General features: G+C 51.5%; 1 protein-coding gene across 3 annotated transcripts in view; it reads left to right on the forward strand.

Annotated features, from left to right (window-relative positions):
• Positions 1-717: 717 nt before the first annotated feature.
• Ccdc33 (coiled-coil domain containing 33) overlaps positions 718-23,229 on the forward strand; it is a 96,121-nt gene continuing 73,609 nt past the window's right edge. For 2 of the 3 annotated variants that reach the window (XM_052188202.1, XM_052188203.1), the window contains exon 1: positions 17,617-17,872. In XM_052188202.1, coding sequence (XP_052044162.1) covers positions 17,852-17,872 — 21 coding nt within the window. In that variant the 5' untranslated portion in view covers positions 17,617-17,851. Of the gene's footprint in view, positions 1,028-1,827; positions 2,157-2,255; positions 2,373-17,616; positions 17,873-23,229 lie in introns of those variants that run through there. The other variant, XM_052188201.1, reaches the window with a different exon arrangement.

Genomic DNA, 23,229 nt, shown 5'->3' on the forward strand with positions numbered 1-23,229 from the left:
CCTATTTTTCTATAGAATGTATGAAGTATATCATCTCTTAGCACATTTGATAATTTGGCTGTGTGCATGTGTGTGTGTGTATATACATTCTGTGTGTATGGTTTAAGAATGTATATATGTTATGAGTACAAATGTGTGTACAGGTTCACATGTGTGTATTTATGTTTGTGTATGCTTGTGTGCACAGGTATACATGTGTGTGATTATATGTGTGCTTGTGTATTCATATGTAGAGGTATGTGTGTATGCTCGCGCGCGCACGCTGACATTCCCAGCTTCCGTGGGTCCTGGGAACCAAACTCAGGTTCTCATGCTTGTGCAGCAAGTATATGACTGGCCGATCATTTATTTTCCATATTTCTTGTTTATCTTTGTCTTCTCTGCCCACTACCTTCACTAGAAAACTAGAAGACTTCAGGAATGTGTTTGGTTCACTGCTATATTCAAAATGCCCAAGACAGCGCCTCGTATACAGTAGGTTCTCAATAAATATTTACTGAGAGATCAAATGCTAAATGGGAAGAATTAATCGATGCTTTTGTTCTCCAGTTCAGGCTCAGTTTCCTGGCTTGTTGCCTGGATCCTTCTCAAACAAACAGAGAAGGGTGAGGTGTGGCCCCAAGTACCTAATCTGTCTGCTCTCAGACTGGACCCAGGATGGGACCGTGAGCAGGAGAGGGCAGGGCTCAGCCTGGAGTTCTGACCCTGGCTGACGGCATGGCCTTCAGGGGTCCTGATCCCTACCTCCCTGCATCCCTGCTGAGCCAGAGACTGAAGGCAGAAGAGAAGACGCTGGACCTGGAGTTTGAGATCTTGAGTGTGGGATTTAATGAGGAGGGCCGGTACGCTCTGAGGCTGTCAGCTGAAAACCCACTGCAGGCAGGCTCCAGCACTGGGATGCAATTGCGAGTCAATGATGGGGACCCCCTTCCAGCCTGCTCAGCTGTCACGGAGGTCATTGAGCAGCAGGATCCTGGCCAGAGCCTCACCTTCACCAGGAACAAATTTATCTTTACTTTGCCCAAAGGTACAAAGTGGAGTCAAGGGTTGGGGGAAGGAGGATCCTTGGGACTTCTGTCCTAGACCTGATCAGGGCCCTGGGGGACTGCAAGGGACCTGGGCAGCCAGAGGCAGAGAGCCAGCCTCCATTCCAAGCTCTGCCTGTGTGACTCTGTGGCCTTGGACAAACACTGCTCCTGTAAAGCTCCTGCTTCCTTCAGCGTGATATGGATGCTGAAACTGTCCTCGTGGAGGGCAAAAATGAAGAGGGCAAAGGCAAAAAGGAACTAAAGTGGGGTATGAATTTGATAGAGACAATCCCAAAGCGTTCAGACCTAGTCAGTGGACGTTACATGGATGGAATGATGCTAGAAGCCCCCTGAGCTCCTGCTGATGGTAGGAATGGAGACTAGACAGACATGGATGGATAGAAAGAAGATCCTGCTCTTATTTTCTGGGGCTGGGTACAAAGAGGCAGGAATTTTAAGTCAAAACTAGCTAAGTGATCTAGAAGATGCAGGCTTTGAAGGAGGACTTACCAGGCAACAGTCCTAGTGTAAATCCCAGGGTAAGGCTGGCCAAACTCTTCCCTGGCCCAGAACAATGCCACAGGCTATAAGCCTCCTCACTCTGGTGTGGTCACATGAGGCATAGGTAAACAGAGGGAATCTTGAGTGAGGGCCGAGAGGAGTCACCCACAAGGGAATTCTTAGCCAAGCCCACTTGGGTTCAGTTCACGTTGCCCCAGGTCCCTGGCTGTCTTTCTCACCCTTTGGAGGAGGGAAGGAGATGCTAGAGACCATATTTAAAGCCATGTTTTCCACCTAGGGTTCTGTAAGAATGATGGGCAGAGCGATGCGCATCTGCGTGTGGAGGCTCTGAGGCTGGATGGATCCTCAGGACAGGAGGCTCAGAGGGTAGGTGAGGCCATCTTCCCCATCTACCCACGACCAGATGAACCCCGAATGAACCTCACAGCACAGGATCATGAAGACCTGTACCGCTATTGTGGCAACCTGGCTCTTCTCCGAGCCAGTGAGGACTCTACAGCCCGCCATTGTGGGGGCCTGGCTTACAGTGTGGCCTTCCATGTGCACAGGGCCCCTAGGTCCTCTGTCTCAGACTGCCCTCGGGAACCCAGCCAACCAGAGCTACAGGTGGGTGCTCCTGGGTCCCAGCTCAGAACACTGCCTCTGGTGAAACTGGCTGTCTACAGCCCCACAGTCCCCAACCTCAATCTCCCACCTTCTCAACAGACTTCGAGGGAGGTCCTGAGTGACAAGGCAGAAGTCTCTTTTGTGAGCCCATCCATCACCAACAGTGACCAGGAGGGGCTCAGCCGGGAACCCGGACCCTGGCAGCATCGGGCTCAGGTGAGGGGTGCCAGCCCTTCTGTGGAAGGACTCCCTACTCTGGCCACGTTCTCTTCCATCTAGGCATCATGTCCAATTGAGAATTCACAGAGCAAGCAGTAGTCCATCTCACAGGTGGTTCTGGATTCCACTAAATCTCAACAATTATTGGAAACCTCAGAACACAGTAGCGTGTGGAACCCAGTGCTAGGACAGGCACTAAGCAGGGAGTGTCAGAAGAGCCAATGCAGCTGGATAGAATATGGGTATTACACATGCTCCTCAACGCTGTCAAGAAGGCTCTGAAGGGCATGTGAGTCCAGGGAAGGCTTTCCCAGAGGATGCATCATTCTGAAAGGCTCTTTGCTTCCTTCCCCTCTCATCTCTGGGCTCCTCCATCCTGTAGTTGGCTGTCAGACCCACACTAGGTGAGTGAGGCTTAGAGGTAGCCATTTAGAGAAGGTTCCAGAGGGAAGGTCTAGTGTAAGCTAGCAATAGAGGAGAGGGTGGTTCAGCAGGCAGCAAAGGGACAAGCTGAGATGGAGCTCTCTCTCTCTCTCTCTCCCCCTCTCTCCCTGCCCCTCCCTCTTTCCTGGCACTAAGTAGAGGCAGGGAGGGAAACTGAGTTCGGTCATGGAGAGGTTCAATGGGGGAAGAAGTGGGAGGAATCAAAGCTCTCCTGGCAAAGAGCAGAAGGAGGTATGCAATTCTGGGGGCAAAAAGCGAGGTGTGGGAGGGGGACCTGCAAGGACAGGATTTTAGGGAAAGTAATCAGGCAGCGTGTGGCAGGGACCCAGAAGCGCTGCTCTCATCCAGGCCTCCTGCCTACTAACGTGGCCTGCTCTGACCTTTGTCCGTTCATTTCTGAATCAATGAACACACCTTTCTGACCCGTTCCTGTGCTCATCCCCATTCTGTTCTGGAGGCTGTTTATGGATGAGATGGACAGCCTAGGTGAGGCTGAAAGCTCCCTGTGTTCTGGGCCTGGGCCGGGCCCCTCTGTCTAATGGTATCATCTAGACACACGACACTCCAGGAGAAGGCCAAGAACTCCCTGCTCGTTGGGTCTCAGCCTGGCCTGGCCTGGCCAGCCTGAGCCACATGGATGGTGTGCTCAGGCTACAGTGTAAAATGTGGGTGAGGGAGATTGGGAGTGCTGGGGGGAGGGGGGCTGGCGAGGTGGCTGCAGTCGACCTCGGCAGCTCTAATTTCTGTTATTTAAAGCTATCATCTCTGCGCCATACTCCCTCTTAAAGTGTCAGATGTCTGCTTCTACCGAGACAAGAAAATAGCTTTCAAGGGAGAGGAAAATCGCACCCTTTAGGGGGGATGGGGGGTCAGCAATCACAGCCCTGATGACAGTGCCAGAGCCACAGACAATGGAGGGTTCCCTGTGAACAAGGGACGTGGCTTGTAGTTAGACAGACTCAGCCCAGCAGCTCAGCCTAAGGAAAGCAAGCTCCTGTCCCTATAGAGACCTGGAGGCTGTGGCAGGCAGGGAACGGAGCCCTGAGGCTCTATTGGTCTTTGGACCTGTATCCTGGGACTGTAGGGACCCTAGCAGTCATACTGTCTCCCTGTCTCATGGAAAGGGACAGGAAGGCCAGGTGGGAGTATTTCATAAGAAAGGGGACTTTCCCCAGGAGAGGAGGGCTTCCTCTGGCTTTCTGATTGACAGCTAAATAACAGAGGAAGGCCAGGAACAGGAGGAATAAAGGGGACAAGAGAGACCTTCATTTTGGGGTTCCAGCACAGCCTCAGGAACATTCAGTTCAAGTGTAAAAAGAGATTTCTGGGCTCCAAAAGCAAAGGCTTCAACTGGAAGGTATTTCCTGAGGAAGCCTTCCCAGCGCAGGGTTCACTCACTCCAACCTGCTCCTTGCACTGCTGGCTCTAGGCTTCTCAACAACTGGCTCAGGGTAGAACTTTGCTTCCAAGAGTGCTTTGGTGTGTGCCATTTTCTCCAAGCATAACAGATGAGGGTCACGGGGCAGGGCAATAGAACAATGGGGTGAAGGGCGGGTAGGCATCCAACTGGGCTGCAGGGAAAGGGGCTCAGTATCCATGCCTGCTGACTGAGTCTGAATCCCTTTGCTTCCTGGCCATGGCACACTTGGTTCTAAATAGCCATATCAAATGCTGCTCTGAGTTAATACTTTCCAGGGGGTGGGGGCGGTTAGCAGGAACTGTTCCCAAGAATATTTCCAACATGAGCAGCCAGAGACTGAGGGTGGAGGTCCCTAGGGGGAGATGCCCTGACTCACAAAAGAAGGACCGTAGGAGCACACTGGCAGGAGCTACCTCAAGTTCCCTACAGCCAATGACTGTCAGTTTCCCCGGGGCACAGGGGCTTCCTTAGATTCCTTAAGGGACACTCCCTGTAGTCACTTCCTGCTAGCTTTGAGACCCCACTACTAATCATCTGTCTTTGCCTAAAACATGGTTCAGTGATCAGAGAGGAAGCAGGTGGTCTGTACAATGCTGGGCAGAGGGACCCTGGGGGAGAAGGGTAGAAAGTGTAGGCAAGTCTGAGCTATGACCAGCTACCCCCCCCCAAAAAACCCCCACTCTGCCTCCTGGTGGGGTTGAGGATGGAGAAGAGGACTGGTATCTTCGGTCCCTGAGCCACAGTACCCTCAAAGATCACTAGTTCAGGGCCATCATCCCACAGGCAGAGCTGTTGAAGAGGGAAACTTTGAACTGGAAATCCCCAGGTATGGAGTTTCTGGAAACATGAGTTGAATTCCTTGCTCATAGTTCCGGGGGCCACCTTGGGGATTCCTACAATTTTGAACCTTAATTTCTTCCCGAAAGACCCTGCGGTCCAGGTTCCTGAGGAAGAGGGGGGGTGGGGGGCTGGGATGAGATCGTCCCGAAGTACCTCTTCCAAACAATCGTGGTTTTGTTTCATGGAAATGATTCTGTTTCCCTGGAGTCTTTTAAAAGACGCTTTTAATTTTTTTTTTAATTTCTTCCATTTAAAACACCTTTTCATTTATTTATTTATTTATTTATTTTTGCCCCAGAGGAGCAGGGAAAGAAAGAAAGAAGAAAGCTAATAAAGCAATCACCAAATGAGAAGCACCTGGCTGGAAGCCTGTGGCTTCTAACTGTAACTCTGGCACTCACAAGCCGGGAGCCTTTATTAAGAGGAGAACCAAGCGGCCGCGGAGAGGGCTGAGTGGCTAGCCTCACCTCTACCCTCTGTCCTACGGCTCGGTGGTAACCTCGTTCCTTTCCCTTTGTTCCCTCCCTCTCCCCACCCCCATCCAGCCTGTTTGTTCCGGGTCGCGATTCTGGGTAGAGCGGCAGGTCTGCACTTTCGCTGCCCCAGGAACCCTCCAGCTTCGGGCCAGAGCGTTGGCAGCCTTCGCTCCCCCTCTCCTGGCTGCTTTTAAATTCATTATGCCTTTTATTGCTTGCTATTGCGTGCTCTATTCCCATTGCCCTGGAGACTAGAGTGGTTCAAGCGGGAGAGGCGCACGATGCGGATTTCATTAACTCCACTCTTTACTGCCCATTCTCTCCCAGGGGGCTGGCCTGGAGGGCTGGGGAGGGAGACCTGGGCACCTCTTTGTTGTCCGGGTCCCTCAGTGCCGACCTGCTTCCCTGGTCTTTCAAAACCTCCACCAGCTATGGTCCTGGTAGAGAGGAATGCTGTGGCCCATTTCACAGGTTGGGAGATAGGTTTGGGACTACAAAAAGGAAGTGGATGGAGGTGCAGAACGAACGAGAGCAGAGCGCAGGTGAGAACTGAGCTGCCAGCCCCCTCCCGGGCTGATACGGCTGACTCTCGGAGAATCCACTCTGTACCCGGATCCCAAAGCTGTCCCTTCTCTCCCGTCTTGCCTCCATCAAATCTGTGGCCTGCAGCAGGGGCAGCTCTTCCTTGCAAATGAGGCAGTTTTATGGGCTTTAGAAAAACACTCCAATTGTTCCCTCAATTACCCCGGAGCAGATTGAATATATTAATCTCTCTCTTAACTCGAGTTAGAGACTCAGCTGCCACCCCTCCCCCCAGCCACCAGCCCCTTTCTGCAGGCACGTGCCAGGGATTGACTCCCAGCCCCCACCTTTCTGGGCCTGGAGCCTCAAGCTGGTCAGTTTAGGTCCTGGCAAATGCCCCTCCCCCATCTCCCCCCTCTACACACACACACACACACACACACACACACACACGAGGGCGGGGAGAGAGAGCCTGTTTTACATTTCCCTATCAATTTTCATTGATTTTTTTCCCTCTCCTTTGCCATTATTTGAAAGAGCTTTTTTCTTGAGTAAACGTGATCATGGGGCCATCCACCCTCCCACCCTTCTTACCACATAGGGACTGGGCGGGGTCTGAGGCCCCCCCTCAAGCTCCATCCAGTGACTAGTGCCTCCAGCTTAAACACACTCTGCCCCAGGCAGCTGAGCCCTGCTAAAAGCTACCTGAGGTTTCCTTTTGTACCTCGATTTTCTTTTATTTCTGAGGAACAAAGGCACTGTCAAGGCGTTCTCAGAGAGTGCTGTCACCCACACAGGGAGGGGTGTAGCCTGTCTCTATGGTGGTGAGGCTGCGGCTGGCAGAGCAGTGGAGTAGCCAGTTCTGGCCCTGGGGAGGATAGGGCAGAGAGTATTTCCAAGCCCTCCCCCAACACACACACACACACACACACACACACAGGGAGGAGCCAGGGGCTGACTGGCCCCATAACTGGCCTGTTGGCCACCTGCAGTGAAGTACTTCCCATCCAAGGAATCCTCAAGGGGGCATCCAGGGGCCCCACTCAGGGTGGCTCTCCTAGATGAGCATCAGTTGTAGAGGTCCCACAAGCCTGTGTCTGCGCCTGCGCCTCTGCCTCCACACTGCCTCATCTTTACGCTGTCTCTCTCTATAGGCCCTTGAAATCCTGTCATGGAGACCCCTGCTTTATCGGCTAGGTGGACAGAGCAGCCAGCTTTAGGTAACAAGCAGGCACATGGATCAGAATGACCTGGATGCAGGTTTACCTCGACCTTGTATAAGTTACAGGACTTTCTCAGCCTCTGCTTCCCCACCTGTGAAATGGGTGAGAACAACTCCCATGTCCATTGTTGCTGGGAAGATCTGAGTAAGAAGTGAAGTGGTATACAGTACAGCATGCCCCGCCCGCAGCACCCTTTAACAGAAGCTTGCTGTTCTAGCAATGCAACAGGAGACTGTGTCGAACAAGGTATAGTTCAGGCCTCTGTTTCTGCACCAAGAAAACAAGATTGCTCCTTCTTGCCTGACTGGTCTCCCCAAAGAGGAATGCTGTGGACTTGTGAGTCCCGCCATCCCTGAGTCAGATCCACACTGCAGGATAGAGAGGGCCAGGCTGGGTGCTAGTCTGGGAAGTGGCTCCATTAGCAGATTGCTGTAAGGGAACAGAGCAGATGGCCCTGCTGGCCCGCCTCCTCTCTGCCTCTCCCCTCTCCCACCAGCAAGCACTGGTGCTGATTCACACCTCCTGGGTGCTTGTGTGTGTGTGTGTGTGTGTGTGTGTGAGAGAGAGAGAGAGAGAGAGAGAGAGAGAGAGAGAGAGAGAGAGGAGGGCAAACCTGTGTGTGTGTGTGTGTGTGTGAGAGAGAGAGAGAGAGAGAGAGAGAGAGAGAGAGAGAGAGAGAAGAGGGCAAGCCTGCGTGTGTGTGTGTGTGTGTGTGTGTGTGTGTGAGAGAGAGAGAGAGAGAGAGAGAGAGAGAGAGGAGGGCAAGCCTGCGTGTGTGTGTGTGTGTGTGTGTGTGTGTGTGAGAGAGAGAGAGAGAGGGGGGGGGAGGGCAAGCCTGCGTGTGTGTGTGTGTGTGTGTGTGTGTGTGTGTGTGAAAGAGAGAGAGAGAGAGAGAGAGAGAGAGAGAAGAGGGCAAGCCTGTGTGTGTGTGTGTGAAAGAGAGAGAGAGAGAGAGAGAGAGAAGAGGGCAAGCCTGTGTGTGTGTGTGTGTGTGAGAGAGAGAGAGAGAGAGAGAGCCTGCATGTAAGTGTGTATGAGTGTGTGAGAGGGGAGGTTACCTGCATGTGTGTGTGAGAGATACAAAGAGAGACAGAGAGAGAGACAGACAGAAAGACAAAAATAGAGAGATAGAACATAGAGAGAGAGACAGAGACAGAGACAGAGACAGACAGACAGACAGACAGACAGACAGACAGACAGAGACAGAGAAAATCCAGTTGAGGGAAATGGAGAGGAAGGGGGTGCTTGCTTCTGAAGTCCTCTTAGCCAGCCAAACCCCAGCTCCAGGGAACCGAGGACCCATCTACTTGTCGTCCCCAGCAAACACAGTCACAGGTGTTTAGGCTCACAGGAGCACACATGTGCATAGTGATTATGTGTGTGCAAAAACACACCGTGTCCTCCCCCAAAGACAAGTTCCTAAGAAGCACACATACACGGGAAGCACGCATGCCCCACAGCTAGACCCGTGCCTCCTGGCTCGTCTCTATACAGACCCCAGAGCGCAATCTCTACCAACTGAGTAAGAGGCTTGGGAACATGGCATGTGTGATGTATGAGGTGAGATTAAAGCGCTGTGTGAAACTGGTATTTAATTCAACTCTGGCAGCAGATGGGGGCAGGCAGCAGGGAAAGCTGGCAGTCTGCATGCTTTGGTCTCCATGACGGTTGGCCTACCGGGGTCAGCACAGCCACCCTCAGCCAAGGCTGGGTCTACAAAGTCTCAGGGTCAGCAGACACCAAGGTCAGCACAAAGTAGGCCCTTTCCTGCGATACGCTAAATATTCCCCCAACCTGACTCCCACAGCCTCCCCTACGGTACTGTGGTCCCAGCTCACTTGACATAAGGTGGCATCCATTCATTCATCCATCTACCCACACACGCCCTCATTCCATTCAATTTCCCAAGCAGCAGACTGAGTGTCTGTGTGTCCAGCCCTTGGAGAAATGCCCAGATAGCCACAGGGAGGGGATAGAAGGTACACATAGTGACTTTCCTCTCTATCTATGAATGAACTCCAAGGCCTCACATCACTGCAGAACAGTGGCTCTGGGAGGATTTAGAAGACTGTAGCCTTGAAACTCAGTTCCCAGCTCCATCTGAACAGTTACAACTCGGTTGGAGTCCCCGACCTCCTTGGGCCTCATAGTCCCCAGCCAAACAATGGGCACAGTGATGTCTCGTGAGGGAGCTATGGGGCGTGGGTGAGGAGAAGGGTGGGAACTCATATAGTGTAAAGCCCTCCTCACAGACATCAGGGTGGTGGTTGAGCCACGCCTCCAGGATTGATGGGGCAGAAGAGGGCAGGGTTCTAATGGAACTCTCAGAAAGAGCACTGTGTAGAGGCAGGATATGGAGCCAGGAAAGAAACCGGCTGTTAAGGAAAATTGGGAAGTAAAGAACTGTAGAGATACCAAGGGGATGGAGAGGAGGGGGCACCGCCACAGGCTCTGGGATTTCAGTCATGAAAGCTGCTCTGAGCCAGACTGACAAAGGCAGAGCTCATACCACACTGGGCACTCAGGAAGCCCCATTAGAGCATCACACTGGTCTCAGGAGGAGGGCGGGGTAGCCTGACAGTATTCAGTTTTTGTGGCAGAAACTAAATCTTAGAGAAGGCAAGGTCCTGCAGAGTCAGTAGCAAAGCCAAGATGGAATCCTGTTCTCCACAGCACGTTCTAGACTTTCTGCTCTAGCAGGCAGGACCAGGGTAGGGGTGAGAAAGACTAACTGAATCCCTGGCCAGGCAGACTTTTCACAATTTGCACAATTTCCTCAGTCCCTTGGAAGGGGACCCTAATGCTTCACTTCTTGACCCCTTGGACAGGAACAGAAAGATGTTGTTGGCTTCCTGGTGGCATTTTATGATATGATATGATATGATATATGATATGATACCAAGACCAGCTAAGACAGGTTACCCAGTGTTCAGCTGACCGTCACAGCAATGGGCTCATGGACTGGGTGGTTTGGGATCAAAGCTTCACTTGGAGTGAAGCTGGGGATATGCAGAGTTCAGGACAAACTCCATGGCTCCCTAGAACTGGCTGTTGAGACATAGAGAGGAAATATTACATAAAACCCCAGCACATGAGTAAAGCCTCCAATGTGCTGTCTGAAGAACGGCTGGTTTACCCCAGCAAGCGCCACAGTCAGACTTTATACTTATGCCTGAGCTCCAGTTCACTGCCTCCTACTGCCCCCCCCCCAGAGTCATGTTACTTCTCTGACTCTGTTTCCTCCTCTGTAGAGGGAGCATAATGCCTCCCCCACCCGATGACTGTGAAAATGAGGAGAAATGCTGGCTTTCCTGCAGTCCAGGCTTCTTGGAGGAGACAGGATCCCCCAAACTCCCTTAAACACAGACGGCTTGGAAGGTGCCCTGGACTCAGCCATGGGGGCAGGAGCAGCTGCACGTCCTCACGTGGCACGTGCAGGAAGTCTTAGTTCCCCCATGCAGTGTTTGTGGGTCCCTGATTCTGAGCCAGGTCTGGCTTCTCAGAACCCCCCAGAGAGACAAGCACAACAGAGTGAGATTGGGAAGTCATTGGGTAAAGGATGGAACACAAACTGGCTCACTCTGGGAAGGCTAAAGAAATGGAGGAGAAGATGGTACCCTTGCCCTTGGTATCCCCAGAACTGACTCTAAGGACTTCTCAGAGGCCCAGGCTATAGGTACCCAAGTTTAAATGAAAATGACATGGTTTTTGCATAGAACCTATACACATCTTTCTGATTATTATTATTATTATTACTACTACTACTAGTAAGAGATAGGGTCTAACTAGACATCCCAGGCTGTCCCTAAGCTTGTGATCTTCCTGTCTCAGCTCCTAAATGTTTGGCTTACAAGAAGAGTATGCAGCCGCACCTGGCTCTTGCTATACACTTTAATTGTCTCTAGATTCCCCAGAATGCTGGAACATTATAGCGAGTTGTTGTGCTGTATTGTCTGGAGACTCATAGCAAGGAAAAGTCTGTACATTCAGTTCAGATGCAATTTTATTTTATTATTCTTGAGATGCCAGAGATCAAACCCAGGCCTTGAGCATGCCGAGTATGCCAACCCTAGAAACTATTGTTTTCAAATATTTTTAATCTAAGGTTGATTGACTCCATGGCCACAGAATGAACACACACACACACACACACACACACACACCACACCACACATGTATATGTATTGAGTCAGGAGAGTAAAGTAGGGAGGTAGATACTGGAATGTTCTTCATGACCTTCATGGAATGACCTTCAGCTGTGGGACTCCATTCCTGGGTCATAAGGACTGGGGAAGCTGTCCCGACAGAGCTGAGGATCAATGTGAATTGCATAAAAGCACATAGCAAGAGCTCCGGAAGCTGGGATCCTCAGAGGCTGTATTCTAAGCAGAGGACAGCTGGGACAAAGACACGGGGCCTGGGACATGTTGGTTTCTTTGGGGGGACTTGGAGACTACTAGGGAGGTAGTGATCTAGGAGCAGGTGAGGGGCCTGCTCATGACTTCCCCTCTCCCCTCCCCCAGAAGAAAGCTTGCCCCAAGCCATTACAGGCTGGATGGCGCTGAGGCCCTTGTGTTAGCATGGCGAGTGTAGACATTATTTTAATCTTCCTCTTAGAGCATAATTGCTTTCTGTCTCCTGGTGTTCCTGAAGAGACTTCCCTCCCGGCGAGATGGCTTTCTAGGCTCCTCTCTCTGCCAGGAGACAAGACAGCTGGGCCAGCTCCATGCTGCATTAACACACTGCAAATGTGATTTCATGGCCTCAAATGCGATTAGGGCCAAAGGCTCTGCTCTCTGGTGGAGGCAGCAGGCAGTGTGGGCAGGAGTAGCCAGTGCCGAACTGAAGGTCTGGGAGAGACCTGGAGCACCAGGTCCAGGCAGCTTGAATGAGTGGCTTCCTATAACTGGAGCCCCTCAGACCTCTGGCTCATCCTGGCTGCAGAGCCAGCTTTGAGACTTGTCCTGGGATGGGTGCTCTGGTTTCTATTGTCCCACGATTCCCAGGTTACCTATAGGCACTTCAGTAAGGGAGGATGCTGGAATAAATACAAATTCTTCAGTGCAGCTTCTGTATCCTTCCTTTTCTCCTTCTCCTCCTCCTCTTCCTCCTCCTCTTCCTCCTCTTCTTCTTCCCTTTCTTCCTCTTCTCCACCTCCTTTTCTTAACATGTAACCCAGCCTTGGGTTACACATGCTATATAGCCAAGGATGACCTTGCACTCATTACTCTCCTTGGCCCTTCCTCCTAAGTGCTAGGATTACAGGCCTACGCCACCATGCCCAGTCTTATGCAGTACTGGATAGAGCATTGTATAGGCTAGGCAAGCACTCTACCACTGAGCTACATTGCTAGACATACTTTCCTTGTCTTTAAAATGAGAACTACAGGATCTGGCATGGTGGTACACATTTATAATCCCAGAACTTGGGAGGCAGAGGCGGTAGAAGCACCATACATTCAAGGCCAGCCTGGACTATGTAGGGAGTTGTAGACCAGCCAATGCTACATAGCAAGGACTTGTCTCAAAACAACAATAATCATTAATAAATAGGAACTATAGAGAAGATTAACATACATTATTCTGTGACATACTAGGTACCCACTAAATGAAACTCACTCTTCTGAGATTTGCAGATGCTATCCACCCTTGTAGGGAGAGAGGCACCAAGAAGTATCACACTTAGAGAAACAGATATCACGTTTCCAGGCTAAAGCAGAAGAGCGGAGGGAGGCGTTCCATCCTGATGCTCCTCACTTGCCAAGCACAAAAGTCCCGAAACAAACTTTGCTGTGCTGTGCTGGTCCCTGGGACACAGCTTTGTCAGGCCTGGTCCCTGCCCTCAAGGAAGACAGACCCTGTCCTGGAGAAGTAAATGGTGGTTCCTCGTGAGGTCTCGAGGGGGATGCCTATGAGTTGTGGGTCTGATGCCTTTATGTGGGAAAAGGAGTGGGCAGATTTCAGGGAAGATTTGGTGGTGGTCAGCGATCTATGACTTCAGCTGTGGAAGGACCATCAGGCAGATAGAGCAGCATATAGAAAGTCCCCAAGGTTGAAGAGACCATGGGCTACTCAGAAGGGCCTGGAGCTCGGGTATAAAGTAGAGATGGAGTAAAGGAAAACAGAAATTCTTGGGACATGCAGGCCAGACTGTTAGAGGAGTTGGGGCTGAGAAGGCACGGGCATATGCTGAAGACTGGTTGCTGGACAACAGCCTGGTGCTTAGTAACCAGACACCCTCCACCTTGGCAGGGTACCTACCACCTCTGCCCCTTCCTAATGGAAGGGAATAGCAGGCAGCTTCCTTGCTTACCCTTTATTCAATCGCTTGTTAACGAGTTATCGATTCCTTCAGAAGAAAAATGTTCAAAAGTCGTGCTGCATCTTTAGCAAAGTGATTTATGAGTTGACAGTGGGGCCTGAGCTGCCTCCGATGAGAGCTCTGGTTACTTAACACTGAGAAGGGTCTTCCAACAGAGCAATCAATCAGGGTGCGTGCTAAGCAGCTGGGAGCAGAGCTAACCAACATGTCACCCCCGTGTCTGGTGGAGACAAAGCCAGGGCGTGGGTGCTCTCTATCACATAAGCTCGTAGAAAGGTGAGGGGAACCATCTCTGGGCTATCTAGTTCCTCCTGGCCCTCCACAGGAGTCAGCCAGCCCAGCTGCTCAGTAGATAAGGCCACTGAGGTTTCTAAGGTCAAAGGGACTACAGCAGACCAGGGCTAAAGGCGAGTCCTACGCATTCCAAGGCATCATTTACTTCGTAGCTGAACTTTCTTCTGCTTACTTGCTACTGTTTGCTGGAACTGTTCTGTGGACTAGAGGCTGCAAGAACAGGCAGCCATGAGACACAGTCGCAGAGATTGTCATAGACACACCCAGACAGCCCACTCTCCATTTCCTGGGGTTCCCGAAGGTTTCCTTTGCATACTACGGCATTGAGGAAAAGCAGAAGCAGCCTCCTGGACTACTACTGTTAACTGTGGCCAATGTGGCCAGTGGGTCCTGTCACTGTAGCCTGTAACCGCAGGGCTTGGCCAAAACTGGACCAAGGTCGCATTAATACTACCTGCCACAGCTCAGATGTCCTGACGCTACCAGCTAAGGACAGGGGCAAATGATCTGTTAGTGGTGGGTAGCAGTGGCCTCCTCCAGATGCCATCATTCTGCTCAGACGAGACTCCAAGACACACCGCTTGCACCATCATCTAGCTTCAAGGTCACAGAGCCATCTGCCTGCTCTCATTCAAAAGGCTAGCTATGGCTGAGGGGTGGTTCAGTAGTAGAGCGTCTGCCTCTGTGCTCTCTGATCAATCCCCACCAGCACAACACAGTAACAACAGAAACAACCCACAGGTGATTGTGTCTGGTCTTAACCCCACCCATGTTACCCTGGTTTTGGAAGAGAGATAGGAATGTGACTCCTTCTCCTAAAAGAAAGGAGGAGGCAACAGGCCTTGCCACGCATGCTCAGAGTCCCAGCCATCAGGCCTAGACTCAAACCCCAGCTCTGTCCTCAGAGATGGTGATCTTGACCAGGTCTAGAGCACCTGTCTCTCATGGCAAAGAGAGTGAGAAGGATTATAACACGAGGCTTAACTGAGACAGTGTTCCCAGAGCTGCTGGCCGGAGCCCCCACTCATACCATATGTTCATTAAGTGCCAGGATGTACAGAGGTGCCAGGGGAGGGAGGTGGTGATGATGTAGGATTTCAGGCAAGAGCACAAGCCTACAGGAAGGGCTCCCAGAGCAGCGGCCTCCAGTTTCAGAGGAACAAGGTAGGATTGTCATATCAGTCATCCTTGTGACCCCAGCCCTAAAAGGCAAGTGTTTGGAACATGAGCTTAACCCAAAGGGCAGCTTTCTGGAACAGCAACCTGGGTAGCCTTGGGTGGAAGGATTCAACCCACCACAGGGATGGAGTTTTTCCAGATCCCTGCAGGCACCTTAAGAAAGCCCAACCTAAGTAGAACCCAGTGTGGGCATAGCTGAGAATCACCTACTGGGGTACAGAGCAGGGTGGAAAAGAGGAAGAAAGGATGCGGGGTTCAGATGAGAGGCACCCACATCCTAAGTGACAATAGCAAAGACTCAAACTGCCTTGCACGATGGTAGCCTGCCCTCTTACCAGAGCTGTTGAGGAGGAAGTGGTCCAACCATTGTCTTCAGGTTCTTGGGTGAGAAGAACCAGGATATCCTACAAAGAGACCCAACAGTCCATCCTCCCCAAAGACAGAGGGTGGGGAGAAGACAGGCCAGAACCACAGACCACCCTAGCAGGATGTCCCTGGCACAGAGTGACTGCAGGGACTAAAACATAGACTCAGGCAACATTGTAATAGAGAATATGAACCGGCCTCACATGATCCTTTGAAGCTATAACTGAAGCAAAGGAAAGGCCAAAGATCTCCACAGAAACACAGAGCCTCAGACTCCTAGGTGATGAGGTCAGGGCAGGCCCCGGAGGCTTGGCCAGATGATTACAGAATCAACACTGGGTCAGAGCACCGGATCTTTGCACTGTCTTACTTCTTTCAGCCTCGAAGGGGGCGCCTACTGTATACACCATCAGGGCTGGGCGGAATTAATGCTTTCAGGGAGCTGCCTTAGTTGACAGCTGTCAAAATAAAAACCTAGAGAGGAATGGTGATGTTGCTGAGGCCCCAGCCCTCTCTCCGAGAGGATTAAACACAGCGTAAGGGCTGCCCACCACTACACAAACTGAGGCAACTGTTTCCATACACAAAGGAGGCTGCTTTCCTTCTGAACCTCCTGGACAGAGGGTCCTGAGAGAGACCCCACAGATAAGGAAGGGGGTAGGGGTGCTGTGGCCACGGGAACAGGCCTGGATATGGAACTGCAGGGGCTAGGGTATCTGGGGGAGGGTGTGAGGGCCGCTGGGTTAGACGTATCCGGCTAGCATCTGCAGACACCTGTTACTTCTCTAGCCCATGCCTTTGAGGCAGGACCAAGTCCGAGCTCCAGATGAACACGCGGACACTTTATCTTTGTCTCATTCCATTCCTAGAGCCACCCTGATTCCTCATCGTGTGAGGGAAGGAACTAAAGCCCAGAGAGGTTAATATTTTACCTACAGTCACACAGCTATGAGTGGTTTTCTCCAAAAAAGAACCCCACCTGTGTTTCCTATCTCATCCAACACTGTCGCTCAGCAGACGGGGAAAGAAACAGAGATGGTATCGGAGCCGGGCACTAAGGGGAAGGAGAAGGGAGGTCTAGCTGGGGTCTCTAAGTCAGACACTGTCCTGGGATTTGTACTGGTAGATTGCCCCTGGGGCTGGGAAGATCCAAGGAGGAATAGAGCCTGACTTTGAACCACATCTGTCTTCTTGAGTCCTCTTGTTGGCCACTGCATCCAGCTGGCCGCTGCAAACCATGTACACAGGTGGCACACAGCTGTGCATGCAGACATACACATAAAAATGTTAGTGAATCTTTTTTAAAATGTGTCACCAAGGTTGTGTGTTCCAGTCCCTTCCCCATCCTCGTCCCCATCGTCCTACCACCCCTTGAGTTTTGTAATGATTACTTTGTGTGGTATACACGTATGTGAACATGTTCATGGTGAGAGTGAGGGGGAGTTGTGTGCACGTGGTGGGCATGCATGTGCACACTTGCACTCGTGGGAGGCAGAGGTTGAAGTCAGGGCTCTTTCTCAGTCTCAGGCCAGAGGTGGGTTCTCTTACTGCGCCTGGGCCTCCCCCACTGGCCTGGCTAGCGGGTGAGTTCAGGATCTGCCCACCACCATTTCCCAGTGCTGACTACAGGTGCATGCGAGCATGATCTGCTTTTTACATCTGAACTCAGGTCCTATGCTTACAAGGCAGGACTTTCCTGACTGAGCCATCTCCCCAAGCCAATGCTTATTGCTTGGCAGAAGGAAGACATCAAGTACCCAACAAGGCTAGGTGACTACTTAGGGAACTTCGCTGTAACATCTCTGAGGGTAGTGAGTGAGTCTTCTATGCTGTGATAGGAACAAGGGACTGGACACACAGTGTGGTGAGCCAGTCACAGTCACCCAGAACAGGATAGCAGGGACTGGTCACCGGGCAGTTCAGGGGAAAAAGAGGAGGGCTTCTGACTCCACCCTGCTGCACTGCATCTGGGTGACTGATTCTGTCCTGTGATGTCATACAGTGTTGCCTAGGTGATCCAGCTAAATGGAAAACTCTGTACTTTCCCAGGACTGGGCAGAATAAGGATCACCCCACTTCACCCTCCTGAGGCTGCCAGCAGTCAGTTCCCTAACTCCCTGCTTAGCTGGCCGTGGCCCAAATGCTCCAAGGCGCCTCCACCCACAGAATCTCTCACTTCTGAGAAAAATCCAGGTTGCATCCTCCCACTCAACGTCCCCTACCAGGCCAGCCCCTAGAGCAGTGTGTGGCATCGTGAGACCACGCTGATGAGTAAAGACTCAAGGCACCTGGACCTGCTGGCTGGCGAGGCCCATGACTGATCGCCTGCCCAAACCCAGGGCCGATACTAACCCCCAAGATTGCTAAGCGAACACTCTGCCCCCAAGAGGATGGGACGACAGAAGACAAAGGTGAGGCTGTGAGGCTGACTGACGGAGACAAAGCGTGGTTCTCTGGGCCTCTGTCACCACTGCGAGACGAGAGTGCTTGTGATTAGATGTTCTGTTCTGAGGCTCTCGGAGATGAAATGCAGTACCCCAAGGTGGTGGCTGACCTGGCCTGCCTTACCCGAGAGCCCACTGATAGTGCCCATCAGACTCCATGCAGTCCTCAGCTGTGGGTGTCCCTGCCCTTCCTCTCACCTCATTCTTACCCTTGTCTTGAACACAGATCTTGACCTTCTGCAAAGCAGGGGTTTGGGGGGAGTCTGTTTTGATCACTGCTGTATCTCTCCCTCTTCCACACTTAGAACAGTGCATAAGACAGAGTACGTGCTCAGTAAAGAATTGTGGAGAATGGCAAACGCCTACGGGGGCAGGCTGGGGGGCAGAACCAGGAATGCCAGCAGTTCAGCGAAAGGGCTCACATACCTCCCCTTTTCATTTGGTGGCAAAATCTAACCTGTGACTGTGTCATTTACCTACAAGGACAGGCCAGAGGCAACAGGTGCTTGCTAAGGATGCCCCTTCACAATAGCATATATTCATATTTCTCTGATGTGTGCCGTGTGTGTGCACGGAGGCCAGAGACAGACATCAAGTGGCTTTGTCACTCCCCCCTCCCCGACCCCCTGTATTTTTTTGACTCTGAGTCTCTCACCGAACCTGGAGCTCACTGATTGGCTGGTCTGGCTAGGGTGCCCTTATACACCCTCCACCCCCAATCGCAGCCCTGGGAACACAGAGTCAGGCTGCCATGTACCCAGATTTTATGTGGGTGCCAGGGACCTGAAATCTACCCCCTCCTCACCCTGCACAAGCCCAGTGCTGGGGCCCTAAAGTCAGCTCTGACCTTTTGGAGTGTCTTGGATTAGGAGGGTGGAGGCAGGGTAGAGGAAATGCCTGTGGCAAATGGGAGGGGGTGTCTGCAGCATTTGGAGACCTCCCCTCAGCTCCGCTTTCTGCCTCTGCCTGGCTCAGTGTCCCCTCCAGTGCCTCAACTGTTCTGCTTGCTGAAGTAACTTTTCTTTTCTTTAAGATTTATTTAATTTTCTGTGCGCGGGTGCCTGCATGCATGTCTGTGTGAGGGTGTCAGATTCCCTGGAACAGATAGCTTTCAGGTTTTTGCTCTTTATTTTCTTAGATTATTTTGATTATTACTGTATAATATAATATTATCCTGCTGTATAATACAATGCCCAGCATATAGTAGGTGCTCGATAAGGTTGTGCTAGCAAGAACTTCACCCGCTGAGCCATACTGCCACACTTACCCCCTCATTTTGTTTCATTGGCCATTTTGTAACGTTTTTATTGGAGTAATATTTCTAAATTCCAGTACTATTAGTGCATTAGAAACATTAATTCTGTTTTGTTTGTCATTTTTTCTTTCTTTTCTTTCTTTGCTTTCTGATACAGGGTCTCACTATGTGGCCCTAGCTGGCCTGGAACTCAGTATGTAGACCAGGCAAGCCTCAGAGTTGCGGTGACCCTCCTTCCTCTGCCTCCAGAGTGGTAGGATGACAGGCATGAGCCACCGAGCCTGGTTAGGAGTGCACTTTAAGAACCCCCCTCCCCTCCCACCCCCATACTGAAGACTGAACTCAAGGGCTTTGTGCATGCCAGGCAAGCTCTCTACCTCCAAGCTAGCTCCCCAGCCTCAATTTTTGAAAACTGTAATCAAGCCTACCAGTTATTTTCCCCCGTGGTTTCTGACCTTTTACATATGTTTCTGTGGAGCTGAGAAGCCAGCCTGGGGCCTTGCACGTAATAAGTATGTGCTCTCCCACTGAGCTGCATCTCACGCCTGTGTCATCATGAGAAAAGGCGCTAGTGCGTCAGGCACTGTAACTTCTGCCATTATCAGTAAATCCTGAGGCTACAAGCCCTGGGGTAGGCACAGTAACCCAGGAAATGAGCCCAGGCAAGGAGGCAGGGAAAGGGTGGAAAGGTCTCATATCCTGAGCCCTTTCCCTCAATACAAAGGGGCCTTACAGGCTATCCTAGTGCCCAGGCAAGGTCAGCCATCAAAGCTAGGTTGTGAAGTACTGTTTTTGTTGGTGATGGTGGAGGTGGTGTGTGTGTGTGTGTGTGTGTGTGTGTGTGTATGTGTGTATGCACACCTGTGTGTGTATATGTGTTGCTACCTGTGTGTGTGGTGGTGGGGGTATGCACGCTCATGCACACGTGCATACTGGCGGAGGTCACAGAATAACTTTTGGGAACTGGTGTTCTCCTATCTTGTTCTGAAGCAAGCTCTTTCTTCTTGTTTCTGCCCATCCCACATGCCAGGTTAGTTACCCGTGAGTTTCTAGAGAGTTCTCTTGTCTCCACCTTCCATCTTGCCTCAGTGGTGCTAAGACTATAGATTCACGTCCCCTCCCTCATCTGGATTTTTATGTAGTTTATGGGAACCATCTCAAGGTAGCAGACTTATGCAGCAAGAACTTTTACCTGCTGAGCCATTGCACTGGCCTGAGACACCATTTTTTAAGTCTAACACCTGCTAGAGTCTAATAATTTGCTCAAAAGGCATTTTGGAGTCACCAGACCCTCAGAGCCCAGCGCCCCTCTGGAAGACTCAGTGTGGCCTCTCTAGCTGGTGTGGACCCTTCTGGAAGAGAGATCTGGGCTTCCTAGCTTCCCATGGCTTCCCAGATTGCTGGGAAGAGGGGATAGGATGGGGGAGGAGTCTTGTTTCATCCGGTCTCTGGCAGAAGCCTGCCCTCTCCACCTTCCCCCCAACTGTGCCCCACCTCTCACCCCTGAGAGCCTTGTCTTGTCTGCTGCTCCTTCCCTCCTGTTCTCACACTCCCTCACACATCCAATGCTGCCCCGAGCAACGAGCATTCTGGGATTCCCAAGGACATCTGCCGGCTAGCCATGGCTTGTGGAGGACAAGTTTACCTGCATGGATGGGCACGGCATTGGGATCAGCATCTTCAAGCCTTCCCAGGGCTCAAATCCTGAGGGGCTGCTGAGGGAATTGAGCTTACCACCAGCCTGCTGTCTATAGTCTGTGAGACTGTAGTCTGCTGATTTCCGCACCTTAGTATCATTGCATGGGTGAGGGAGAGTGGGGCCTAAAGGCTGTGGTGAGCATTGAGCTCTGCTCTCATAGAAAACGATTCTCTGCCCAGGGTCAGCAGTTTCACTCTGTTTTCTCCTCACTTTGTAACCTAGTATGTAGGTATAGGTATCAGTATCAGTATTGGTATCAGTATATAGATATCCTATTCCTTTACAAATTCTTCAATGTGACCAGGGGCAGAGGCAGGCAGAGCACACTGGTTCTGGTGCAGGGACCCATGAGGAAGGACAGAGGCAAAGGTGAAGACTGGCAGCCCTAGCTCACTGCGTATCCCCTCTAAAGCCAAACCTTGAGCCCAGCCTTTCCGGCCCTAGGCCCAGCATGCCCATGGGGTACCTGCCTACAGGCTTCACCAGGAGGTGACTAACAGTCAGCACACAAGTGAAGCACAAGCAGTTCCTACCCAACTCTGCAAGCTAGGTTTCCTGGAAGTCTGTCCTGAGAGGGAGGTATGGAGACAGGGAAGGGAGACATCCAATCTGTGGACCTGGCCGAGGCCTGGTGACCTGAAGGTCTGCCAAGGAGTCAGGGAAGCCCTTAGACAAGTGTCATGTTAAGGGGCCCCCACTTCTGTATCCCCGGAGTGCCGTGGCAGGCTTGTGCACTAGCAACATCAAGGGTGTCCGTCTGGCAGTACAAGGGACATCAGTTACCTCTCCTAGCCTAACTTCAGGGAACCTTAGTCACACCAAGCCCTGGAAAAGCTGAGTCACAAATCACTCTAGACATTCCCACTTATGTGCAGGGAAACAGCTCTGAAGGGAGCGAGCATCTCAGAAAGGACAGAGGTGCTAAGACCTAGGTCTCCTGGCTTGTCAGCTGTTGTTATTCCTATTCCACAACAGAAAAACAAACCTACTGGGTGACTGCTGGTTATGGTGGGACACAGTAGGATAGTGCACTAGAAGGAAGTCCTCTGATCTAGGGGAGGCAGTGGTCTATGAGAACTCCTCTCCTCCACTAGCAGGGCTCCCCTTCTTCCCACCTACCCTTGCTAAGTGTGTGTGTGTGTGTGTGTGTGTGTGTGTGTGTGTGTGTGTGTGTGGTGGGGGAGGTAACTCTCATCAACACCTCTGCAGATGGTGACAGGCCCTCCTGGGTCCTGTTGGGGGAGGGAGAAGGTTCAATCCTCAGTCAGAGGAAGAGGAGAAGTCTCTACAGAGCTGGCATGCCTAGGGCTGGGAAGCTCTGTTCTCACCTCTTAATGAGACAACTTGTTAGGAAGGGACCACAGCCGGCAGCAAGTGAGGGATGGGGCAGGGGACACAGGGTTTGTAGTTTTGAAGAGAGCTACCCAGGTGATAGAAATACTAGGACAAAGGCTGAGGTGGGGAGGGAGTGCTAGGGATGATTAAGGGAGCTATGGCTTCTGCTGTGGTCATCCATGCAGGACCAAGATCCTGAGAATCTGAATGAAGTAGCATTTCTAGATGTACCTCAGGCTAAGCCATGCTGCCCCCTCTTCCTGTGCTAGGAGTCAGGAGGGTGGGGCACAGTGGTGCTTCCTGTCAGGTCCTAGCCCTCATTGTCCCATAGGTTCGATATGAGATGACACAGGTGGTGTGAGGTAAAGGTAGGAAAGAAGAAAGGTAGCGGTCACTAGGACCCAAGGAGCATGTGGCACGGAGGAGTTACAGACAGAGGTATATGCAGGAGCAAGGCCTGCGGATAGACAGATTGCTTGCAAACTAAGGGGGAGAGAGCTGACTTCTGCTGAGGAAGGGGCACACCGAAGGCTAAGGAAGAAATGAGAAAAATCTTGAAGGATATGCAGTGTGTGAGAAGAAAATGGCTTCTGTAGTTGGGGAAGCAGGGTGATGTTACAAAGAGGAAAAAGTATTGTTCAGTCAGGCCTATCCAGCCTGGGGCCATGGGCCACATCCAGTCTCCTGCAGGCAAGACTGTCTGTGAGCACAGCTCAACACAAAATCACAGACTTGTCTGAAATGTAAAATTTGTATTTTCCAATCATATTATTTTTATTTTATTTACTATTGTATATATCTGGGTGAGTCCAAGAGCATGCATGCCCAGCACGCGTGTGAAGATCAGAGAAAACCTTTTTTAGAAGTCAGTTTTCTCTTCCTGCCACGGTTCCTGGCATCCAACTCAGACCATTGGGCTCGCACGGCAAGGGTTGAGCCAACTCACTGACACATTCGTTGTTTTGTAACAAGGTCTCATGTAGCCCAGGCTGGCCTCAAACTGGAGGAGCCAAAGATGACCTTGAACTTTTGGTC

The sequence above is a fragment of the Apodemus sylvaticus genome, chromosome 7 (genome assembly GCF_947179515.1).
Source record: "Apodemus sylvaticus chromosome 7, mApoSyl1.1, whole genome shotgun sequence".
In the NCBI taxonomy this organism is placed as follows: domain Eukaryota; kingdom Metazoa; phylum Chordata; class Mammalia; order Rodentia; family Muridae; genus Apodemus; species Apodemus sylvaticus.